At 38.0% G+C, this 25,125-nt stretch overlaps 2 protein-coding genes across 3 annotated transcripts; both read left to right on the top strand.

Moving 5' to 3' along the window:
• Positions 1-2: 2 nt before the first annotated feature.
• Positions 3-13,371, top strand: proser1 (proline and serine rich 1). 2 transcript variants are annotated; one of them, XM_014980714.2, is made up of 12 exons: positions 3-604; positions 679-744; positions 1,843-1,911; positions 2,106-2,200; positions 2,310-2,403; positions 2,567-2,677; positions 2,995-3,096; positions 3,823-3,901; positions 4,127-4,219; positions 7,802-9,137; positions 11,236-11,380; positions 11,477-13,371. In XM_014980714.2, exons 1-12 carry the CDS (start codon positions 560-562, stop codon positions 11,588-11,590), a joined length of 2,349 nt encoding a protein of 782 aa, XP_014836200.2. In that variant the 5' UTR covers positions 3-559; the 3' UTR covers positions 11,591-13,371. The 2 variants fall into 2 exon arrangements, with proteins under 2 accessions (XP_014836200.2, XP_014836201.2); XM_014980715.2 differs by lacking the exon at positions 4,127-4,219.
• A 1,896-nt stretch (positions 13,372-15,267) lies between these two features.
• On the top strand, positions 15,268-20,876 carry stoml3b (stomatin (EPB72)-like 3b). Its single transcript, XM_014973663.2, has 7 exons — positions 15,268-15,433; positions 17,339-17,445; positions 17,531-17,603; positions 17,699-17,781; positions 17,870-18,073; positions 19,870-20,004; positions 20,099-20,876. The coding sequence occupies exons 1-7, from the start codon at positions 15,370-15,372 to the stop codon at positions 20,285-20,287; spliced, it is 855 nt and encodes a 284-aa protein (XP_014829149.2). The 5' UTR covers positions 15,268-15,369; the 3' UTR covers positions 20,288-20,876.
• The last annotated feature ends 4,249 nt before the right edge of the window (positions 20,877-25,125 follow it).

The following is a 25,125-nucleotide window of genomic DNA, read 5'->3' as shown; positions in this document are numbered from 1 at the left end:
GTTGTTGACGTCCTAGCGCCAGCTGTCAGCAGCGCCAGCTAGCTGAACTTGTGCCGTTTCTTGCACTCTTCATTCACATTTTAACGATTTTTATAAATGTGCTTGCAACGGTTGTAATTTTATGACGAGCCTGTTTGAATCATACTTGACCGTGCGACCTGTCGCATATTTGTTTGTGTATCTTTTATTGTATCTTTTTGTCACGTCGTCGTCTCGATTTGAATAACTGTAGCACGCTAGCTTGTTGTTAGCTACAGCCACATTTGGTTCTGCTCTGCAGACATATCTCCTATTTGGAAGTCATAGTTTAATGTCCAAGAGCTAAGTTACTTAAGGAGTATTTTAACCATGCAATTATTAAATATTTCACTGCACTCGTATAATGTCTTAAATCTTGGTTTTAGTAAAAAATGAGTTTACGTTACAAGTCAAGAAACAGAAAATTGATTTAACCTAATCGTATCCGAATGCTTTTTATTTTATCTGACCTCACTTGTTGTATTTTAAATACTACATTAGCCTTTATAGTTGTATTGTAATCAATAACAAATAATCAAACATGGATAAGAAATCATTTGACATCGTCTTGGATGAGATAAGAAAGGTATTAAACGTGTGTCTGATTTGTAAGTGTTATTACTTCATCTACAATATTGTTGACTGTGTACTTTCTTTCAGTGTGTCCTTACGGATCAGCGGATCAGAGCCATAGAGCAGGTTCATGGATATTTCTCCAGTGAGCAGGTAGGGTACTGCCCAGACTCCTTCATCTTTAAGAGTATGCCACAGTTGCTACATATCTTATGGGTGGTAATTCACACATGAATCACTTTAAAGTATGGATAAAATTGTAAATCAAATTTCTTATTTCAGTGACAAATGTAACAATATGACTACACTGCCTGTGAGAAGTATTCATAGCCCTGGAGTTTTTCCACATTTTGCTTTTCCATATTGTTTCTAAACACAGAAACAATATTGCATGATTGCAAACATACCAAGAGGTGGCCATTTACCTAAGCTCACGGGCCCCAGCACAGTTAATCTCCATTATGGAAGAGGAGAAAAACAATGGACTGTCGATCTCCAGTTTCAACTTTGACATATGCAGTGTATGAGAGAGTAAACATATGGAAGAATGTGCTCTGGTCAGATAAAACCAGAAAAACTTAATGACCTCTTGTCACCCTTAACGCACCATCCCTATCATAAAACATTGTAGTGGTAGTGTAATCAAGATGTTGCTTTTCCTCTGCAGGGATAAGGAATCTAGTCAGAGAAATTGGGAATGTAGATGTGGCTAAATAATGACAATGGTAGAAGAAGGCCTGTTAGAGACCATGGCAGATGATAAATTATAGTACATGTATATGTTAGATTGACAGAGATGTGAATCCAACTGAGAATCTGTGGCAATACTTGTACATTGCTGCATCCAATCTGACTAAGCATGAGCTATTTTTGCAAAGAATGGGCAAAAAGTTCAGTTAATGTGTAAAGTTGGTACAGATATGCCCCAACGATGTGCAGCTGTGATAATAATTAACGATAGTTCCAAAAAGGATTGACCCGTTGATCCAAGAAGGGATAAATATGTAACACTACAGTCATTGCAGACGTTTATTTGTTAAAAAGTTTGAAAACCATTTCACAATTTCCTTTTGTGTAACAGAATCCATTTAGATTGTAGATGTAACAAAAAGTGCTAAAGTTCCTGTGATCTGAATACTTTGCATTATATTTCTATTTTGGTCATTATATTTCTATATTTTTTGTGTTTTGTTGTTCCAGAGAGCTCTTTCTAACTTCATTAGTTCTAATTGGGTACTTTAATGTGTGCAGGTGATGGAAATCCTGAAGTACTTCTCATGGGCAGAACCGCAGATCAAAGCAGTTAAAGCACTGCAGCATGTAAGTAGGAGCACTTTTGACTAACTCAGGCTGTGCTGCTCATATTTTCACTGATCAGCCTCACATCCCGCATGGTCACAGTGCTCCCTTTCTCATAGCAATCTCTCATCACCAGGGTAGCAAGGCATGTCTTAAAAACTCTTTACAAAATGGAGGCCTAATATTGTATCTGTTCCTCTTTCTGTTGTCTTTAGAAAATGGTTGCAATCCCTACAACCAAAGTTGCAAACATTCTGAACTGCTTCACCTTCTCCAAAGACAGACTTGTTGTCCTGGAACTAATAGCTTTGTGAGTACAGTTTAAAATGCCATTTAATGTGGTCAAATGTTGTTTGTAAACAGTGTGATTTTTCAGTTGATTGATGGTTTATTCAGTAGGCATGTCTGTTTCCATACAGGAATATTTCGGATGCTCAGAATTATCGACCGGTGGAGGATCTGTTCCGGATACACGCATCTGAGAAGAAGCGCGCTCGCAGGATATTAGAGCAGGTGAGGACAAAGAAAAAACTAAATAAAACAAAGCAGTTTATACTTTATCAAGAATGATTTCTTTTAAGAAAAAAAGTGCTAGCTGCTTTTAGAGCTAAATGAGTTCATTTTAAAAATATAAAATAAAAAAATTAATCAAAAATGCATGTCTTTGTCTTGTTAGGTTTGTAAGGTTGGTTGCAAAGCTCCTGTAGCCATGATCTCATCCTGTGGAATGATTCCGGGAAATCCATACCCTAAAGGCAGGCCCAGCTTGGTCACTGGCACTTTTCCTGTGAGCATAAACAATATTGAATAACTAACTTACTTGAATATAATTTATATGAAATGTCTGTATTTATATTAAACTTAAGTGACAGCAGTTCTGCTATAATCTCCTCAATGCACAGTATAGTCTTGTTTTGTTTTCCCCCACATATGGAGATTGTTATAAAATGACATTGATATAAAATATGCTTGCTGATTACCGTTTTTTGATTGGATGAATTATACATTAAAAAGAAGAGGCCAACTTGTTTGTCTGAGGTTGAATGGTTTTGTTTTTCTTAAGGATGATTGTTTTGAAATGACATATTTTGCTTCTAACCTCAGGGAATCCTTCCAATTAAAAAAGACAGTGAGAAAAAAGAAGACGGCTCCAGCAATATGGAGGGGAAAGGAATTGCTTCCAGGATTATAGGACCTTTTAAACCTGTAAGTCCAGAACTGATAATGAGATGTATATGTGTCAGAATACGACACATTTTCTATTGCGGGGAAATCTGATTGCGCAACAAGTTTCCATGTTCCAAAACTATGTTGCCTGAGCTAACGATTGATGAGAGCCCTGAAAAGACACACCTTCTTTTTATTGTTTTGACTGGACGTCTGTATGATGTAAGATTTGTGGGAACTGATATGGACCTGTGATAATATGCAGAAAGGAATTTGTGCTATTTTTTTTTTTCAATTTTGTTTAGTTTTTTTTTATTTAAAAAAAAAAGGTCACCTGACTTCTATTTTCAGTGCATCACAACTTTAAATCTCACATTGCATTCACAAAATTCTATGTATTTTATTGGGAATTTTAAGACACATATCAACACAAGATTGTGAATAATTGTGTAATAACAGTATGTGTGTGAAGTAGTAGTGATAGGACACTGGGTTTTTAGATTTTTTTATTTTTTTATTTATTTTTTTTTTACAAATAATCGAAAAGATGTGGGCATTTGTATTGAACAAAGATATAAAAAAACAAAAAACATTAAAATAAACAGTTTTACAACACCTAATACGCTACAGTATTTATCAGTTTGGTGACTTGTGAAGGTTGCCACAATTTCAAACCAGAATCTCAATAAAGTACATCACACAGTACAAGTTTTGGTTTGTATTATAGGCTTTTATAAGTTTAAACATTTTGTTTTTTGTTTTTAGTTTCCCTCAACTTACAACCCTCATCGACCTGTTCCTTACCCTATCCCACCCTGCCGGCCTCATGCCACCATCGCACCAAGTAAGAAACAACAAAGCAAAGCACACGTCTCTTCAGTTTAACCTACTTTAGAATTACTTTGAACATCATGCAGCCTACCCGTAATTTAAAAACAGAATGCAGACACAGGGTGTGTTTTCTGACTGTTACTCTTGTATTGATTCTGGTCCATTTGGAAGCTTATTCTGTAAAGTTTGTGTCACACTTGTAATGCAGGCAACTTTAATATCTGTAACTGCTACTTAGGTGCGTACAACAACGCAGGCCTTGTTTCTGTGGGAGGGGTCATAACAGCCAACGTGCCCCCTCCCCCCTACCACTCTTCTCACAAAATAGCAGGTATGATTCCTTTAAGGCAAGTTGTGCCTAGACTCTTTCTGAAGCTTGCAGCTTACCTTGCTGGCATGCTGCTCACCTGTGCTTCTTCAGTTTATCAGGTAACTGATTTCAGTTTAACTTTTGTTGGAGCGCATTGATTGACCAGAAAAATACTACAAATTGCAACAAGTTGCAATTATAGTTTACTATTAAATTGTTCTTATCTATATATTGTGGGTAAATACTAGGGATAGACGGTAATATCTTATACTAGATAATATTCTAGAGCTTTTATGGCTATAACAGAAATAATAAAAGTGATTATAAAAAATAAAATACACACACACACACACACACACACACACACACACACACACATATATATATATATATAAAAAAAATAAAAAAATTCCCCTCTCACCCTCCGTGGGTGGTCTCTTTCATCCTCTGAGCTCGGGTCCTCTACCAGAGGCCTGGGAGCTTGAGGGTTCTGCGCAGTATCTTGGCTGTGCCTAGAACTGCACATTTCTGGACTGAGATGTCTGATGTTGTTCCTGGGATCTGTTGTAGCCACTGCTCCAGTTTGGGGGTGACTGCCCCGAGGGCCCCGATGACCACAGGCACCACTGTGGTCTTCACCTTCCAGGCCTTCTCCAGTTCCTCTCTGAGGCCCTGGTATTTCTCCAGTTTCTCATGCTCCTTTTTCCTGATGTTGTGGTCACTTGGTATTGCTACATCCACCACAACGGCTTTCCTCTGTTCTTTGTCCACCACCACAATGTCCGGTTGGTTCGCCATTACCATCTTGTCTGTCTGGATCTGGAAGTCCCACAGGATCTTAGCTCGGTCATTCTCCACCACCTTTGGGGGTGTCCCCCACTTTGACCTCGGGGCTTCCAGTCCATATTCGGCACAGATGTTCCTGTACACTATGCCCGCCACTTGGTTATGTCGTTCCATGTACGCTTTCCCTGCCAGCATCTTGCACCCTGCTGTTATGTGCTGGACTGTCTCAGAGGCCTCCTTGCACAACCTACACCTTGGGTCTTGTCTGGTGTGGTAGATCTGAGCCTCTATTGCTCTGGTGTTTAGGGCCTGTTCCTGGGCGGCCAGGATGAGGGCCTCCGTGCTGTCCTTGAGTCCAGCTTTCTCCAGCCATTGGTAGGATTTCCTGATATCAGCCACTTCAGTTATTTGTCGGTGGTACATCCCATGTAGGGGCTTGTCCTCCCATGATGGTTCCTCCAGCACCTTGTCCTCTGTTCCCCATTGCCTGAGACATTCGCTGAGCACATCGTCCGTTGAGGCTTTGTCCTTGATGTATTTATGGATCTTGGATGTTTCATCCTGGACAGTGGCTCTCACACTCACTAGTCCTCTGCCTCCTTCCTTACGGCTCGTGTACAGTCTCAGGGTGCTGGATTTGGGGTGGAACCCTCCATGCATGGTTAGTAGTTTCCGAGTCTTAACATCCGTGGCCTTCATCTCTTCGATTGGCCAGCTAATTATTCCGGCAGGGTATCTGATTACTGGCAAGGCATAGCTGTTTATTGCACGGATCTTGTTCTTGCCATTGAGCTGGCTTCTCAGGACTTGCCTTATTCGTTGGAGGTATTTGGCTGTGGCTCCTTTCCTTGTGACCTCATCGAGGTTGCCATTTGCTTGTGGTATTCCCAGGTACTTGTAGCTGTGCTCTATGTCTGCTATTGTTCCTTCTGGGAGTGAGACCCCTTCTGTGTGGACGACCTTCCCTCTCTTTGTAACCATCCGGCCACACTTCTCTAATCCGAATGACATCCCAATGTCAGTGCTGTAGATCCTGGTGGTGTGGATCAGTGAGTCGATGTCTCGCTCGCTCTTGGCGTACAGCTTGATGTCATCCATGTAGAGGAGGTGACTGATTGTGGCCCCATTCTTAAGTCGGTATCCGTAGCCAGTCTTGTTGATGATTTGGCTGAGGGGGTTCAGGCCTATGCAGAACAGCAGTGGGGACAGAGCATCTCCTTGGTATATGCCACATTTGATGGACACTTGTGCAAGTGGTTTTATATATATATATATATATATAAAACCAGAAACACTGTAGTGTTTCTGGCAAATCAAACCCAGAACCTTCACAGTGTTTAGAGTTGTAGTTCTAAAACAGTTTAGAAGGTAAAAATTTAACACTCCTAATTTTATTTCTTTTTGCAAACATATTGAACACATTACTGATGACAAACTGCCATCCCAAGACTTCATTGTAAGATTGCTGAAGTGATTGTTCAGATGTTAAACAAAACTTTACCACATTGTTAAATGGGAAGCCCATCTTCCACCATTACTGTTTCATAGTTTCAGAAACATATAGATGTAATTAAATGCCCCAAAACATCCATGAATCTGAGTCAGAATTATTGAGTAGAAAATGTATGATTCCTGTAAGCAAATAGATTTGTTATGAATTGTCTTTAATTATATGTACTGCAACATTAGTTATGTTAGGTTTTGAAAGTACCATTAAGAAAATATCAAGGCTCGCACCCACAAACACAAAAGAGGAAGCATTTTGGCTACAGTACTCCAGTTTCAGATTATATGCCTTGCAGAGTATCAGAGGTATTTATGTTATCTGGTCAGTGAGCATAAATTTTTTCTTGTGAGAATAGGTTTGGGATTCTAAAGACAAAAATATATTTAAAGATTTAAACTTGGACAGTTAGTCTTTTACTTTCTAGAAGTATCCTTTCTGCTTCCATTTAACATTCATTGCTTGGGGTAGTCTTTTTTAATTGCAATATTATTTTTTACAATGGATCTACAGCTGGGTTTCCAAAACAGTTGGTCTGTTTTGTAAGATGCAAAAGAAAAAGATTTGAGATCCTGTATTTCAGTGAAATGACACTTTTGATATCAAGTAATGATTATAAAGGATAATGATAAATAAAAGAAACAAGTTTTTCTTTTTTTTTTGACTGCTCAAGTTTGTAATTTTGTTTAATAATCAAAAGTTAACAGCTGATGATCAATCAGTTTAGCTAAATAAGTGAGTGGGCATGCATTGTTGGTGATTTTCAAGATCCCACCTCTCACTTAATGACATCTAAAATAGACTACCTATTCTCTGCATAAGACTAGTGTGAGTTTTGAAGAGTTCAGTGATAGCTTTGCATTTATTTCGATTTTACAAGACATTCCATCTTTCTTGAAAATACAGCTGTACATTCTCCAAACCCTTTGGGAAAATCTCTTGCAACCAAATTTCTCTCATTTGGTTTAACTGAAGCATTTAAGGTTAAAACCACAGATGAGAAGAGTTAATAGCTGTGATAAAAGTTAACTTAAGCACAAACCAACCTGAAACCATGATGCAGACATTTCCCCAAAGGTAAGAAGGAGATGCCTTTTAAAACTATTATTTCAAATACCCATAAGAAGCTGCATGTAGGAATGCTTCTTTGCTATTCCTCCTTGCTTTTCTCTTCTGTTATACACATTATGCAAATGGTTTGGCTTATTTTAATCTTAATTAAATATTTCACAAAATAACTGACAATAGTTATTTTTCAGAGATCTTCATTAAAAATTGAATATAATTTTTGACAACCTGTATGTTATTTTCAGGTTACACCAAACCTGGGAATCCACAGAACACCACACCTGGAGTCAACAGTGGGCCACTTCTCATTCCTCATGGGTCCACTCCTTCTACCCCTGCCCCACCCCAGGCTTCACCTTCTCAGCCACCTCCCCCAACCACCCCAATTACACCAGTTTTTCCTGGGATGGTACCATCCCACAACTTGAATGCCCCCTCTCCTTCCCCAGCTCCATCTCCATCTGTGATCAAAGCTGGACCGCACACCCCCAGTGGTCAAATCACCCCTACGCCTTCATCTGTCATTAAAGCCCACACCCCCTCGGGGACTCCTTGTGGGACTCCTGTCCCAAGCAATGGGGGGTTTTCCTCTTCCCCCTTCCATGGCCTTTCTCGACCAGGGACCCCTGCTGCCTCACGTAGTGGCCAAGACTCCCAGTCGCAGTCAAATTCCATGGGTTCAGCTCAGCAGAGGGCCTATTCCCAGTCTACAGACCAGCAGTCAGGGCCCAGCTTCTCCAGCATGCACCCACAAGGAGGTAACCCATCTGGTTCGGTGATCCGAAGTTATACCTCTTCCCCTCTCACTCCTGGATCTTCTACTCCAGTTATCCCTAACTGTTCCACCCCTGGACCCAGTCCAAAACCCTCCCCTGTCCACCCAGGCCAGGCTCAAGCTCAGGGCGTTGTGGCTGGAACCCTGAACAGACACTCTGGGGGCAGCAACAGTGGCAGTAGCAGCCCCGTACCCTCAGCCTTTAAGGGCACGTCTCGTTCTGGTACGCCGACGGTCAGCCCACTGGTAACACCTAGTTCGGCTCAGGCTGCCCTTGCACGTTCTTTGGGTCTGACACACCCCTCAGGTTCTCCTCAAGTGTCTCTCCCTACTCCGGTTGCTATCACTGGCCTCCAAGCAATGTCTGCCAGCCCCGCTGCAACTCATTATCCAGGTCTGTCCCCTTTTCCGGCGCTGTCTTCTTCTCTTCCCTCTGCCACCATTCCTACATCAGTGCCTACAGTGCCTCCCTCCACCAACCATCCACCGTCTTCTGTCTACCAGGGCTTAGCTCCTGGCGCTGCCCCCTCTGCAGCTTCACCTTTCGCTCTAGGCCTCACCTCTGCCCCCTCTATATTCCCAGGCCTTTCTCCTGGGCCTAACCCCACAAGCTTTCCTGGACTGGCTGTATCAGGTGGGGGTGGCACCAGGAGCCCTGTGTTGCCTTCCTTCATGGGACTATCAGGAGCCACTCCATCCTCAGTTGCATCTGTGGCCCCGCTGCAGGCAGCCGCAGTTGGGGTTCCTTCTTCATCACCAGTGTTACCAGGGTTTGCATCTGCTTTCAGCTCCAATTTCCAGCCAGGGTAGGTGAAGTTCAAGGTTTTAACAAAATACTATTTAAATTTACAGTCTTACTGCCAGTCTGCTGACTGAAATAAGGCTCACACACTTGTTACACACAGTGCTAAGAGGACAAATTCCCTGCTGGAGCAGATTCAAAGTACTCGTACATAATTAAAAGATTTTAAATTTTACATCATATATTCTTTGAGGTTTAAAGTATTTTTATTGAGATGACCTTACAGTTGCTTGAGTAAGCAGAATGTTCTTTTATTCTTATATTTTAAGCAAAGGTAAAGGGGTTATAATTACAGGTAAATTGTAATTCGAGAGGAAAGGCAAACATGAGAATTGTGTCCCAGCCAACACTGTAAAGATTGATTGTGTAGCAGCCCTTGGCGCTTGCATGCTCTGGGCTTGAGGTAAAACATTGCCGGTCTTCTCTGCAAAATAAAATATTCATCTTTGATCCATTCCAAGATGGAGTGCGCTGAAATGACATCAGGATGCGTTATGTTCACTTCACGTTAATCATCACAAAAATTACATTATTTAACTCAAAGTTCTCATAAAAATGATTTTAGTGTAACAACAGTAGCAATGAATATTTAAATAAAAGCATTTGGATCACATTACATATTGTTGTTTGGGTAAAAACATTAAAACCCTATTACTTTTAATCATGCTGCGATCATCTCCTACTGGCCTACACCAAACTAGAATATGTCCATTATGTTATATGAGTGTAATAATCTTATTCAGTTTGCCAGGTAATACGCCATTTAGTTCATTTAGTTTAAACAAACATAAAGTCCAGAGTCCAGACTTTGAATGGCTATTATATTTGCTTTATCATCCATTCTTTTTCTAGTAATGGCACAGCACAGTAAACAGTTGGTTGAACTACATTGAGTGGAAAAATGTGACCTTGATTTCCACTTACTCATAAAGTCAAAACACATGGGTATCATAAATCCTGCCTATCAATTTCCCACCTCTGTTGTGCATGATGAACCTAATGCTTCTCCTATTCTGTGCAAACTCCTCTTGTGCCTTTACTCTAGGATTTCAAGCGTAGACTCTGTCTATGTTCTTTGTCAGCTCGGCAGAATAATGACTGCCAGTTATTTTTAATCTGGGTGGCAGAAGCGTAACCTTTTGATGCCATTTCATGTGCTGAAAGAGCAGGTGTTCCCTGAGGAGAGAGTGAATAGAAGGCAGCAATTAATTTGGAAAAAAACTAAAAGGAAAAAAAATTTACTACTATTTTCAGTATTCAAAAATATCACAATATCCCATCATACAAAAATGTTATGGTTACATTGTAATTCGTGACCTAATACTATTGGGAAAAGATAAAAAGATAGGTTTACATGATGTTATAATGATATTCCCTCATCAGAAACATACCTAGAGTGTTTAGGTTTCATGTGTGTTTGAGGAATCTTTAAACCTCCCTTGGTATCTGTGCGGGTTTGTAATATGGGGGAACCAAGCACTCTTCCCATTCTCCTTCCTCACTCATCTCCTTCAAATTAGCAGCAGCAAATGGCAAACACCAAGTGGAAATGTGCTGTGCTTATTATATGAACTCTTTGTCCAGTGAACTCCAATGAACATTTGTAAATGCTTGATAGAGGAATATGGCTGTGGCGGCGTTCTGGATGCAGAGTTTCAGAAAGAGTGGGAACTTTTTAAAGAGACAGAAGCCGAATTCCAAGGCAATTGCGAAGTCAAAATTCTTTTTAGTCATATTTGATATATTTATATCTACTTGTTTGTGCTATAAAATGATACTATGTGGCTGGAAAACTCGTAATTCTTTAAACACAGCAGAAACTTTTAGTGACACGATGCAGTGCAGATTGAGGATTGTTTCTCTGAAGCGGAGAATTAATGTGTCAAAAGGGAAATATATGCAACACCGGTAAACAGCCATAAAAGCATTAGGTATTGATTATTGCACATTTATAAATTACACACAGGTGGAGACTGTGTATAATTAAACTGTGTTTATGTGACAGAAAATAAAACATGTTTAAAAAAAGTTCAGCTATAACACTAATGAGGAAATTGCAAGCTTTTCCCATCAAGCACTCATGAAGTATTTATGCATTCCAGTTTGAGCGGCGCGCTCCAGGCTCCTGGAGGTAGTGGATTCCCTGGCTTGCTCTCCTTCCCTGCAGTACCAGGCTTCCCTCCCTCTGCCTCCGCTGCGGCTCTCAGCGGCCTCCACAACCCGTCGATGCCGTCTGCTCTACTTCAGGCATGTTCCGTAAAAACAGTATGCTGTGGTCCAAAAATATTTGACTGTCATTTTAATAGACTCTTATAAAAACTCAGCTACTTTCTTGTGTTTCAGGGTCATCCTACATCTGCACTAGAGAACTTTCCTCCTCAACCCAACTACCATCCCGGTCCTGGAAACCCCTTCTCTCTCCAACCAGGACTACACCCCCAGTTGGGCTGGCAGTGAAACATGCAGTTCAAGACATTCAAACTTAGACCCTGAACCCGATGCTTTTCCCTCCCTGTTCTCCTAGGAGGTAATGTGTCACTGGCCTTGATCCCTCAGGACTACAAAACAGCACTGTTACAGAAGGAGCATCTAAATTGAAGAAACACTAGTCTGGATATGTATGGCATACTTGTAATAACTAGGAGGTAGGAGTTGTAAATATCAGCAACGAAGTTGTGAGGTTTAACACATAGGTTGTGACTAGATGAAACAATAGCTTTGACTTGCCTGTTTTTAATAATTATTATGAACATTTATTACAGAATTATGCAAAATATGACAAATGTAAAACTATAGCTATCATTATCATGATGAACTGTTTTATATGATTCAGCAGGAAAGCGAATGGACACATAAATTCTGTCGTTTACCTGTTATTACAATGTGAACTTACCACTGACCTGCTGCTTATGAAATGGATTTTTAGGTGGAATAATTATGATGTTTGTGCAGTTTTGGTCAGTGTAATGTCCAAGGTCATTCTGATCTGGAAAGAATGTGTTTGTGTGATATAAAATATCCCAGGCCTGAAAAGTCAGGAAGAGATATGAAATAACATTTCGCAAAAGTGCTATAAACGGCACTTTTCCGTAACTAAGTATTGAAATGCCTCAGCTGTGGACAGTTCCTGAACACACTCATAGGAATCCAGCATGAAATGAGCCAAGCGATCTGCACAAGTGGAAGAAAAGAACTCCAATTTTTAAAAAACATCCAAATAGACACCAATATATATAAAATATTCCAATCCTATAAAAGGCCTTGTGACCATTAAAAAGTAGCAGACCTTCTGTAATGGAACTTGTAATGCATACACAGTTTTGCTGAATAAATCTCCTCCTGGTCCTGTGTGATGATTTTTATTTTATAAGTTTGCTACGTTTTCACTCTTTGACAGATTCAGTCTTGTAAATATTTTTTGTTGTGTGAAGAGGGGGACTGTTCCATCTTAAAAATTGATTTTTGGCAGCTTTGGTCAAGTTTTGGACTTTTGATGTATATATCTGTGAGTATTTTACCATCATTCACCTATTTTTTATTTTTATTTTTTTTAACAAACTGTGTCTGACTATTCCTGACAGCTACATCACATAATGTAGATTACCAATGAAATGCTAATTTATCTCAGTAATTCAATAAAAGTTGATTGAATTGAATTAAATGACTTTCAAATGAAGAAAGGAGTAGCTCTTTAGCTTTGGCAGGATGCTGTCATCATTGTCCCTGGTTCAGCAGTGGGTGACCTTAAATAATGTGACAGTTGTAGCCCATGTATTGGGTGTATCTGTCTGTGTGTTGAAGCACTGTCCCAAACCCAACTGTCTGTATGAATATCACCTAAACTGTTAAATGAGTTTTGATTCACAACCATCTCAAGGCTTCCAGCTGAGTTTCACTTTTTGATTTGATTAAATTATTTCACTTTATGATCATCAGATCGTTTATTGAGAAGAAGCTGATGTTTGTGTTCTTCACAAGTTCATTGATGTGTTTATGAATTGTTCACACCATTTTTTTTAATTACAGGAACAAATGATGTTTATTGACTTTGCCATGCACATACACAGTTGACAGATTGTTTTAAATGATGAACATTTTATTTTGGATTTGTCCTGTTTGTGTTTGCATATGTTCCACATTTTCTCAGTGATCTAGTTTCTGTAGTTGTTTCTGTTTGTGTTGCATTGACTGTCCAGGCACCCTTTAAATAAAATTACCCAACCTAGATGAAATTAAAATGTACGATATATATTTTTTATTTATTTATTTTTTTTATTTATCTGAAATAAGAACATGTTGGACATACACATACATCTATATATCTGTCTGTCTTTCTGTCTACCTATTTTTTTTATTTATTTTGAACATGATACAAAATCACACACATGAACAAGGAATGCAAGACACATTTTTTGCACCACAATTATCTTAACATGCTCAAAAAGGAGTAGGAAGTAAAATACTCCTACCCCATAAACTCGTGCCATATTTTCAGATGGACCCTCATTATTGAATCAAACTAGAAAATAAATAATATAGCACACCAACAACAAAAGTAAACTTAAAAATTCTAAGTTCCTGAAAGTTGCCACCATCACATCCATTCCCACACATATAACTTTTTATTTGCCTATGCAATACTCATAATTTGTCAACCTTTATGATACTTATCAACATACTATTGCTCAATACAGGTGACCAGTCGGGTGTCGATTAGTCACAAGGTTTGCCGCTCACATGATTCCTTAATCTATTTCCACTCGTCTTTATTTTCCATGTCTGTTTGATTACTCTCACCTTTTCCAAACAAAAGAAAGATTGTAATCACGAAGCATTTTCTCCCACAGATACGCGTACAGTTTTCTAAAAAGCTTCATAGAATTAGGATTTTCATCTGAAATTGTGTTGTCATTTCACAAATATTTTTAATTGATAACTATGACATTTTTTATGAACTTTTTAAATGACAGATTTTATGTACACTTTAGACACAAAAACCTAATGCAATACAGAGAACATGGACACAACAATTTACTACTGAACTTAGAAGTCCAGGCTGTATCCGTAGTTAACATTTACCAGAATTTTATGAATGTGTTTGTTTTTGATAGAGTTGATCATGCTTATATATATTTGTACATTTAAAAAAGGTTTTAGTAAACTAAACTTAAACTAAAAAACAAAAAAACAAAAACATGAACAGTTCAGAAAAGGCAAAAGTTAATAGGGAAACAAAAATATTTATTTCATATCCTCTGTCTTTGAAATTCTCTATATTATATTTGTGACGAGGATCTGAAATACATAATATTTTCTTGTCCCTATTAATATTTACCTTTTCTGAATAGTTCACATTTTATATATATATATATATATATATATATATATATATATATATATATATATATATATATATATATATATATATATATATATATATATATATATATATATATATATATACTGCTCAAAAAAATAAAGGGAACATTTCACTTTAATTTTGTGTGTGGCTCCAAATCCAGGCCTCCATTGGTCAATAAATTTGATTTCCATTGATGATTTTTGTGATTTTGTTGTCAGCACATTCAACTTTGTACAGAACAAAGTATTCAATGAGAATATTTCATTCATTCAGATCTAGGATGTGTTATTTGAGTGTTCCCTTTATTTTTTTGAGCAGTGTAGTTTTAGAAAAAGGTTTCTAAAACCTTTTGTAAATGTTCAAATATATTTGAACATAATCAACTTTATTCAAAACATACAGTTTGTTTTGACTCCATTATCTCCTGGGAAGTTGTTGAAAGTACTTATTACTGAAAATGTGTAACCTCTATGCACACCACGATAGAGTGAACACTACTTGGAAATATTGTGCTTATATAATTAACTTGCTACACCTATTGTGGATATACAATTACTTGTCATTGTATCTGTATAAATAACTCAAAGATTATTTGTATGTAACACTTATGCAAAAAAAAAAAAAAAATCTGTGCTCTCTCAGTTCCCCCAAGATATATTATTTTGCAACAAAATTGTCTTTTGACCTGGTTTAAGTTTTATGATTCCACTCTGTTGATGATCAGCTCACAGTCAAAGCCACGCCTCCACATTAAGGAACATGATATTGCCGTGTTGCAGCTTTAAAAGGCTGGCTCACTTCCTCTTGGTTAGAAGCACTTTTACAACCCTTCCAGCATATTTTTCCAGGGAATTCACTCAACTCTGAGCAGCACATGGAAATGGAGGATCAGATGGAAAGCCAGAAGAGGAGAGGAGTGAGCAAAGACACGCTGATATGTAAGCCAAATATTATTTTTGTTTCATATGCATGCTTAAACGTGACTTGACAGCCTGTGTCATGTAGTGTAGCTGTTATCACCACTTACAAATAGTTTTTTTTATTTGGTTATTAAAGATTTTAAGTAATCCTGACCAGGTATTCTGTATGTTACATGACATGTTTTTCACTGTTAATTATGACATGAGGAGTTCAGCATACTTCATGAATAGATAAGAACACGCCTGTGTTAATAAAAAGCAGCGACCCAACCCAGAAGAAAGCAGAACTCCATCAGCGTAGAGACAGAAATCACATGTCATTAAGATAAACAGTCACTGAATCCATGTGACTGAGAATTATTTGCTTCTTAAGCTTCTCTTAGCATTTTCTACGCTGTATTAAGCCAAGCAAAAAGAAACCCTGTTTTTCAGAGCTTTGACTAACAAGTATGTAAATTTGGGTTTTTTAGATAAGTGCTTCTTTCCATAAAATACAATAGAGCGATTGTCTATACAGTATTTGAAAATACACAAAATGCTTATCTATAAAACTGAAACTGATTACAATATGATCCTGTTTTCTTTCTTGTGTTGATCATGTGAAAAAAGAAGAGGGTTTGCTGCGTTTGTTAAGATTCACAAATACAGCATGTGATGCAAGTCAACATTTCATTTTAGACCCTGGTAGCTTTTTTGTGTTTGCGTCGAAAGATCTTGAGGGCCCATAAAGAAATAACTGTCCCTTAGATTTTTATTTTTTTTTAATTTGCAGCTGGGAAATTTTTTCTGGTTTCGAACAACAGGAAGCTTTTTCTTTGTTCAACTGATTTCCTGTGACTTGGTATAATGTGGTTTTGGTTTAAATGTGTCCGTGTGGGGGCTGACACAGCAAAAGCCGCAAAGCATAAAACTTTCCATCAATGTGTGATTGTGTTTTCTCTGATAACAACAAACATAAAAGGAAATATCCTCACTGCTTCTCATCTGGAAATGCACTTACCACTTCAAGCTGGAAGCAGCACCAGTTGTGTGTTACTTTCCTTTCTCGACAAAGCCTTACTCCAGAGATCATGTTGCATAAGTCAACATTTTAATAATTGCTCTTTACACATATGTTTTTGTTTGGGGGGGGGCTCTGTCATGATCTCAATAATAATATAAAATAAACCTTCGACACACCTTGTAACTGTCAGTGGCAGTTAGGTCACAAGTAAACATTTTGTCAAATAAAGCATTAACATTTCTTTGGTGTGCAGTCCAAACAAAAACGTAATGCTTTAATGTTTAATGCTAAAGTCCAACTTCTAATATTACTTTTGTATATTGGCAGTTGTGCGGTGATTCAGATTTTGTTAAAGTAGGCATTTCCAAGGTGGCACTTGATGTAGCAGAAGCACCCCATGTATGGAGGCTATGAATCCTCAACACAGTTATCCAGGGTTGGAAGACTAACCTTCAGACTCAAGCTGCATTTCTTACCCTCCTTATCTTTATTTCCTACCCTCCTTATCAAATCAAATCAAATCAAATCAAATCAAATTTTACTAGTATAGCACATTTCAGCAGCAAGGCATTTCAAAGTGCTTTACATCATAACAAAAACAAAAATACAAAGTCATGCAACATAGAATCAACAATCAAAGCATTTCATTAAGTCAAGTGCCATCATTAAATTCGCAATTGATTACGTTTCAAATACAACTCTAAACAGGTGGGTTTTTAGTCGAGATTTAAAGGGACTCAGTGTTTCAGCTGTTTTACAGCTTATCTTTATCTTTGTTTCATATCTAATTACTACAAATGCAGCACACTTGTGCCACAAAACAAAACAAAAAAACAGGCATTTCTTTACAATCAAGAAATCTGTCAAATCTTTTTCTGTTTCTTAACACGTTTTACAGACTTAGTTTTCTCTCTCACTAGCTGAAGGGCCGGTCGGATCTCTGGGATGCTGTGGCTGGGTGCTGGTCATCCTCTCAGGGTTTTTTGTTTTTTTGACCTTCCCAATAACAATCTGGGCTTGCTTTAAGGTGAGTGAGCTGAACACCAGAAATCACCCATTTCGTTTCTGTGCAAACAAGAACATGAACTGATTGTTTGCGGCCAATACTGCAGATTGTTCAGGAGTACGAGCGGGCCGTCATCTTCAGGCTGGGCCGGATCACAGACCGAAAGGCAAAAGGACCAGGTGTAGTAATCATGTCTATCCTACTTTTGTCCTACTTTTTTCTTTAGCTTTAGCAAAACTCTCATATACCTGCACCTTGATCTGTATATCGGCAGGAATTTTCTTCATTTTGCCATGCACCGATTCTATTGTGAAAGTGGATCTGAGAACTGTGTCATTTGACATCCCGCCACAAGAGGCAAGAGGCACACAACAACACACTCTCAGAGGAATTTCTTGTAAAAGTCAGTTTAATATCATGTCTATAATGTGTATTGTTGCTGTAGATTCTCACTAAGGATTCAGTCACTGTGAGTGTGGACGGTGTTGTGTACTTCAGAGTAAGCGACCCCATCGCCTCTGTGGCCAACGTGACTAACGCTGACTTCTCCACTCGGCTGCTGGCACAAACCACCCTCAGAAACGTTCTTGGCACCAAGAACCTGGCAGAGGTCTTGTCTGATCGGGAGGGCATCGCCCACAGCATGCAGGTAAAGAAGCTGAAAGGGCTCTTAAGTTGACTTTTGTTCCCTCCTTCCTGATTCACATACGACCAATGTGCTTGCTAAAGACCTGGAAAAGTTATGAAGCTCACCCCAAGGGTAATTATTATTGTTTATGTATATGGAACCGGTTTCTGAACCAGAATACTTCACAGCAGGGATGCAGTTAGGATTTTTAGACTTGGGGGGGACTTAATCAGTCAAACTTTTCAGATGTGGCTAGATTAAACTAGATTAATGTCTGAACTTTCACAAATCAAATAAAGGTTTCAGAAACCACAAATTGTGTTAGGATTTGGGGTTAATTGGGTTTTAGATATTCTGAAAGTAGTGTAAAATAATCAAGTCCAGGTTTGAAGAGTTTTTTCAGCAAGAGCAGATTAAAGAGTCCACTGACAAGTTAGGTGGAATCATCTGTTATTCTTCTGCGTTCACCATATGTCTCTCTGTCAGGAAACCACACAAACCAATACAAGTCAGTTTGGTGCTCTCAGTACGTGCGTGGTTTCTTATATTTTCTATTTCAAAATAAAATGAGAAAAAAGGGATGTATTTTTTTTTTAAACTGAATTACAAAAACAACAATACCAAAAACACAAAAAAAGACACAATCTTTTACATTTCTTATTGTAATTTTTTATGGTTAGATAAAAGGGAAACTTTATATTTTGTTAGTGCACCAGTTGCAGCGATACTATGTGTTCTCTTGACTTACTGCTCAGAACAATGTGCTGCTGTGAGCTGTCCTCATCTGCTCGGTGTCACATAAAAAAACTGTTTTATGTGGAGACTTTTTCCCACGGAGCAGAATTTTCCCACTGAGCAGCTTATCACTTTTATTCCACATTGAGTCCCCCTGAGAACGCACAGAGTCAAGTACGCCCCACTCTGTGGGAGTTTACACAGAGTGAAGCTATTTATGTCACTGGTAACACTTATGTTTCTGTAGTACAGTGTACCACAGAAAAACAACATTTGTCTTGACAAAAATAGTGGTCTCTTAATACAAGGGTGACTGTGGCTGTGTGGGTAGAGTAGTTGTCTTGTGATCAGAAGGTTGTAGGTTCAATTCCAGCTTCCTCCTGCCACATGTCAATGTGCTTCTGGGCAAGGCATCTACCAATCTGTTTATAGATGTGTGCATTTGTGAGTGAATGTGACTCTAGTGTAAATGTCTGGAAAAGCACTATATAAGTTCAGCCCATTTACAAGCTGCAATGAAAATTTATTAAGTTAACTGAGTATTAAGCATCAATTTTTACCAATAATGTAAATTTGGGCCTTGTACGGAAAGAGCTGAATAGGTTTGGACTAGGTCACTATGAATCTTAGGGTTTGGGGGGGTCATGTCCTCCTTATACCCCTGGCCATCTGAGCCCATGCTTCATAGTCAACACAGACTTCCCTTTTCATATGTATATTCACTTATTTTCAATAAATAATTTTTTTAAGATGTTCATTTATTTCAATTATTTAGTTAACAATGTGAAACACGTTATTTACACAGAGACTGATGTTTACAAGCCTTTATTTCTATTAAATATGATGATTTTTCTGCTTACTGCTAATGAAAACCTGGCATTTAAGATTAGAATATTATATCAGATCAATATAAAACATTGTGGCTTAATTAAAAGTTTGTCTAGTACCTGCTTACAGGTTACTTTTAAACTTTTTAAGATTTTTTTTGTTAAATATAATGCTGCCTTTCGTTTTCTTCAAATGAACAACACATAATATCAGTTTCAAATATGAGGTAACGATCCTCTTTCTCTATTTTCCAGTCAAATCTGGATGAAGCCACGGACAACTGGGGCATCAAGGTGGAACGTGTGGAGATCAAAGATGTGAAACTGCCTCAGCAGCTGCAGAGAGCCATGGCCGCCGAAGCTGAAGCAGCTCGAGAAGCCAGGGCAAAGGTCAGGACACTGAACATGATAAAACCAAATAAAAAAAAACAAAAAACATTTGGTTGTGTTTTTGCTTTATTTTAATATCCGTCTCTTGCTACAGGTGATTGCAGCTGAAGGTGAAATGAATGCCTCCCGGGCCCTGAAGGAGGCCTCCCTTGTTATTGCAGAGTCTCCATCAGCCCTGCAGCTCCGCTATCTGCAGACTCTCAACACCATTGCAGCGGAGAAGAACTCCACCATCATCTTCCCACTACCTATGGATATCATATCTCACTTCATGCGCAAGTGAGGCTGCTGAAGCTATCATTTGGAGTATGAGGAGGAAGGAGTCGGGCTGCATTTATTGCCTATGCTAGAGGAAAAAAAAAAAAGCCAAAATTCACTGCCAATCCTTCATGGCTTAGTGATTGTTAGCTTTGATCAAACAGAGTCTTTCTTATGGATGTGATATAAACAGAAAATGTAATGCCAATGTAATGTGGTTTTTAAATTTTGTGTCTGCAATGATGTACAAGTAACTTAATGTCGAAAAATTCAAAAAGATTCTCTTGTATCTCAATTCTGGAAACTCCCAAATGAAATGCTAATGTGAAATTACAAAGAAACTAAATGTGTTTTTGAAAAGTCATGTTTTGATTTCATAAACTCTTACAGTGATACAATTTTGAAAAGGCCAAACTAAAACTCTTGGCTTTTTCAAACTTTTTCCTTTTACAATAATGTGATGTGCATCTGTATTCGGGCACTTTGATGCAAAGCGTCTTTGCCAATAATTGTATTCAGATGTCTCCTAAGCAGTAAACAATTATGTAAGTAATTTAATTTCTGTATGCGAAAGACTCTAAATTTAATGAAGAATAAAAAAAAATCACAAACAACCTTGTTAAAGGGACAGTATGTGTTTTCATATGGTGCCATTTTATAGCATAGTCAAGTTACTAAATTACCTTCAGTTATTCTGAAGCTGAGCAGAATTGGCAAGAAGGTGGTAGAGACTAATCACATGACAATCTGGGAAAAAAAAATCTGCTATGGGCTATAAACCACTTGAGAGAGAGGCAGAGGTTAGTTAATCTTCCAGGATGATAACAAATCATAAACATACAGCAAGCCTTAAGACGCAACAACTTAGAATCAAGCATGCTTATGTGCCTCAGGGGCCCAATCAAAGTCCATACCAAAATCTCTTTTGAGGATCCTTGAGATTGAGAAATTGCCTTTCAGAGATACTGTCCATCAACCCTGACTCACTTCCCCAATGCAAACGTACAACGCACCCTTCATATTTTGATGCAGCTAAAATGTGAAAGGTGTGCTGTCCATAAATGATGAACGAGAGGAACTGGAGAAGGCCTGGAAGGTGAAGACCACAGTGGTGCCTGTGGTCATCGGGGCCCTCGGGGCAGTCACCGCCAAACTGGAGCAGTGGCTCAAACAGATCCCAGGAACAACATCAGACATCTCAGTCCAGAAATGTGCAGTTCTAGGCACAGCCAAGATACTGCGCAGAACCCTCAAGCTCCCAGGCCTCTGGTAGAGGACCCGAGCTCAGAGGATGAGAGAGACCACCCACGGAGGGTGAGAAGGGAATGTTTTGGCACTGTATATCTCTTCTCATATAGTGCCATATGAGAGAATATCCTCTTGTAGTTGGATATCTTAAGGAATATGAGGTGCAGTTGGGTAAAGATTCTTGAATGGCAGAACTCATTCTGAAAACTCATTCTGAAAAGATAGCACAAACACTGTTACCTTTTCTTAAACACTTTAATATTGTCCTCTCCCCATAAATGACAAACAAAAGCATCGACAAACTGTCTTCACATTACATTGTTGAACGATCTTTTTCCTTCTCTTGTACGTCTCCCCACGCTACAGTTACAACCCAACCATGGACAATGCAGAGAGGTCAAAGAAGAGAAAAGGAGAACAAGGACAGCAAAGGCTGAGAAAACATGCTTCTATTTCTGTCGGTGCACTAAGACACACAACTCTTGTTCTAAATGTATTTACATTCAAACATACAATCAGCACCAAAAAGCTCATCTCAGGATCAAAATCCGTAGGAGCTAAAGTTTTAAAGATCACCTCTATAAATTTTAGTCATTGAATTCAAGGTTGACAAGCCACATTTGCTACAGTAGCATTTGGAAACCAACATGAGTGTTAAAAACATCGCCAAATATATTTCATTATCCACGCTGTTCTGTGAGTAGTTTTGACCAAATGCTACATATTCAATAGCTGCTACAAAATGATCACAAAAGAGGTCCTTCTTTAGTAAACAAAATGGCATGAAAGAGTTTTACAAAATGCAATCATTACAATTTTGACATTCAGAGCAAAGTGAGACACAAATGTCCACGGGACACATTGCAGGGTCTTTACAATACCAGTTTAGGGTTTAGAGACTCTAGTCCATTCAAAAGATTTATTTTGAAATTCAGAACTGTATGCTGCCATTTGTAAACAATAGTTTTGTTGCATCCTGGTAGACTGTAGTTTTTGCACCTGAGGTGAACCTTTAGGAGGAATCTTTTAGTGGTGTGAGTGAAGAAAAAATAATCCCAAACAATCTGGAAACAGTTTTTGACTGGTATTTTTTTCTCATTCTTTTTGTGTGTGTGTTTTTTTTTGTGTTTTTTTTTTTGTTTTGTTTAGTTGTTTTTTTTTTTTTCCTTTTTACAATTGTGCAGACATTCTTAAAATCATCAGGGTAGAAAAAAGAAATAAAAGAATTGTGACCGTTTCAGTACATTTCTCAAACACTGCAATTGACATTCTTCTGACAGGAGCATTCAACCCTGTGTCCACATCATACAAAAAGTTGAAGTGTAATGAAAAGAGTTCTTTTCAAGACCATCAAAAAGTGCTGGTAAAGAAGTTACAGACCAACATCTCCCATAGCTTTTTTTCACCCCCGGTAAAGATGTGTGAAAAGCATTCTAATAAATATCTCCTTTATTGCTGCAGCAATCCATCATTTAAATTAAATAAGGGGGTAGGAGGATTAATTTAACCGCATTTCTAAAATACTTCTCAAAATCCAGAAGCAGTTTTTCTCATTTGAACAATAATCATTGAATTCAGCCGTGGTGATAAACTTTTAATTGGTAACCCACGACACAAGGGCCAATTTCTGCTAGCAACTCTTCAGCATGGGAAAGATGAGAGAAAATGCATTAAAGTTAGGCTGAAGTATAGCTTTACCTTCCAAATAAATGTCCAAAACTTTCTGTCAGAAAACCGTTGAGTAAAAAAAAAAAAAAGAAGAATTTATTATTTACTTTAAAGGCTTTTGCACACATCTTTACTGGAGAATTGTTGTTACTGAAAGCCTGGTCCAATAACGTTTAAACGAAGCTCCCCTGCTGAGCTGGAAACATTCAAATCAAGTGTGCTGGTAAATATCTTTTTACATTTTCTTTGCAGAGCAAGTATTCAAGAGAATTTTTTTGTAATGACCAGCAACGGATCTCCACATTAAAACCCCATCAAACCCAACTACTTCAATTCTCAAATGTCGGTTTACCAATAAATACGACTATATTAACTACGAATCCAAATGCATGCTCCCCTTGGTAGTAAAACTGTTGACACTGACTCTCTAGATCTATCTATTTACAGTGGGTAAAGTTTAAACTGTTTCAGTTTTGTGGATAAAGATCTGCCAACCAAAAGATCATGACCCTGAGGGTAATTTACTGTAAGAAGCAGACATAACACACCATTTGAAATAGTGAAAAGGCAAAATTTAGTTTTTACCTTTACTCTTTTTATATAGGAATAGTTGGCTTGTGGTGTGCTCTGCCGATTTGTAAAACAATTTGGGGGGTGGGGGGAAAATCTTTTTAAATTGTTTTTACAGGGCAGCTGTACAAAAGAAAGAAAGAAAATCTTATAAATTGCAACTCAGATTTCCCTGAACGAGACATTCTAGGATGGTGTGGTTTCCTTTAGTATGCAAAAGTATAAAAGAATTGTCAATTGTAAATTAAAGTGTATTACAAAAAAGGCGATGAAGAGGTACTACAAATACAGGTTCTACAAGATCTACACTAATTAAGCACATCACAAAAGGTAAACACATTTTTTTTCTGTTTTACCTACATAATTTAGAGACATTTTACACAAGACAGTCCCCTCGAAGTTTAATCTAGAATTTTCTGCATCCATGGGCAAATCCAATAATTTATGCCCTGTTTGTTCTAAACATGTCCCCTGTTCACTCAATGAACTAAAACACTATGCATTCATGCACCACAGATACCGATTGTGCCTAGCAGAAAGAATCCAAGCCCCTCGAACTCTTTGTCACACTACAGCAACAAACTTTACTGTATTTTATTTGGATTTTTGTGATAGACCAAACACAAAGTTGGGCAAAATGGAACAAAAACTGATCTTTTCAACTTAAAAAAAAAAAAAATCTTAAATGGATAGCACACCTCACAGAATACTGCTTTGTTGATCATCTCAAAATGGAAAAGGTAAGGAGAAGCACTTTAAACATTGAAATGGTGTAGATCAAAGCAGATAATCATGTGCTGGAATGGTTCAATCAAAGTCCAGTCCTAAATCCATATGAGTCTGCGGTGAGACTTGAAAGTGGGTGTTCACAATTGCATCCTTGCTGAGCTATCATGCAATTTTATTAAAAAAAATAATAAAATGGACAATTATTTGCAATGGATAAGAGTAAATCTGGCTACTTGGTGTTGGTCTATAACATAAAATCCTTATTAAAAACAAAGAAGTTTGGGGCGTTGATGCCATAAAATGTGAAAATATTTAAGGGATGTGAATGCTTTTGCATATTCAAACCAGTGTAATGTACAATATAGTTGGGCTTTCCAGATTATCTGCTCTACTGGGCTCATATATCTGTATTCCACTTCTGTCCCATGACAAATATTTTTAAACTTACAAACACACAAATATTTTCTAAACATTTCAGCATCAATAAATAGATCACAGCAATAATCATTTTTTACGTTAAAACTGGAAGACTTTCACAGTACATGCTTGCTTAATTAGCAAAAGACATGTAATAAATAAATCCGTTAAACATTGCACTATAAAGTAATAGACAACAGTTAAAACAATAAATCCTGTGCGAGGTTTCCC

Source organism: Poecilia mexicana, unplaced genomic scaffold, assembly GCF_051168715.1.
Source record: "Poecilia mexicana isolate PSO_F unplaced genomic scaffold, ASM5116871v1 scaffold_14, whole genome shotgun sequence".
NCBI classification, from domain to species: domain Eukaryota; kingdom Metazoa; phylum Chordata; class Actinopteri; order Cyprinodontiformes; family Poeciliidae; genus Poecilia; species Poecilia mexicana.
This window is presented reverse-complemented; position numbering and strand designations above follow the sequence as displayed.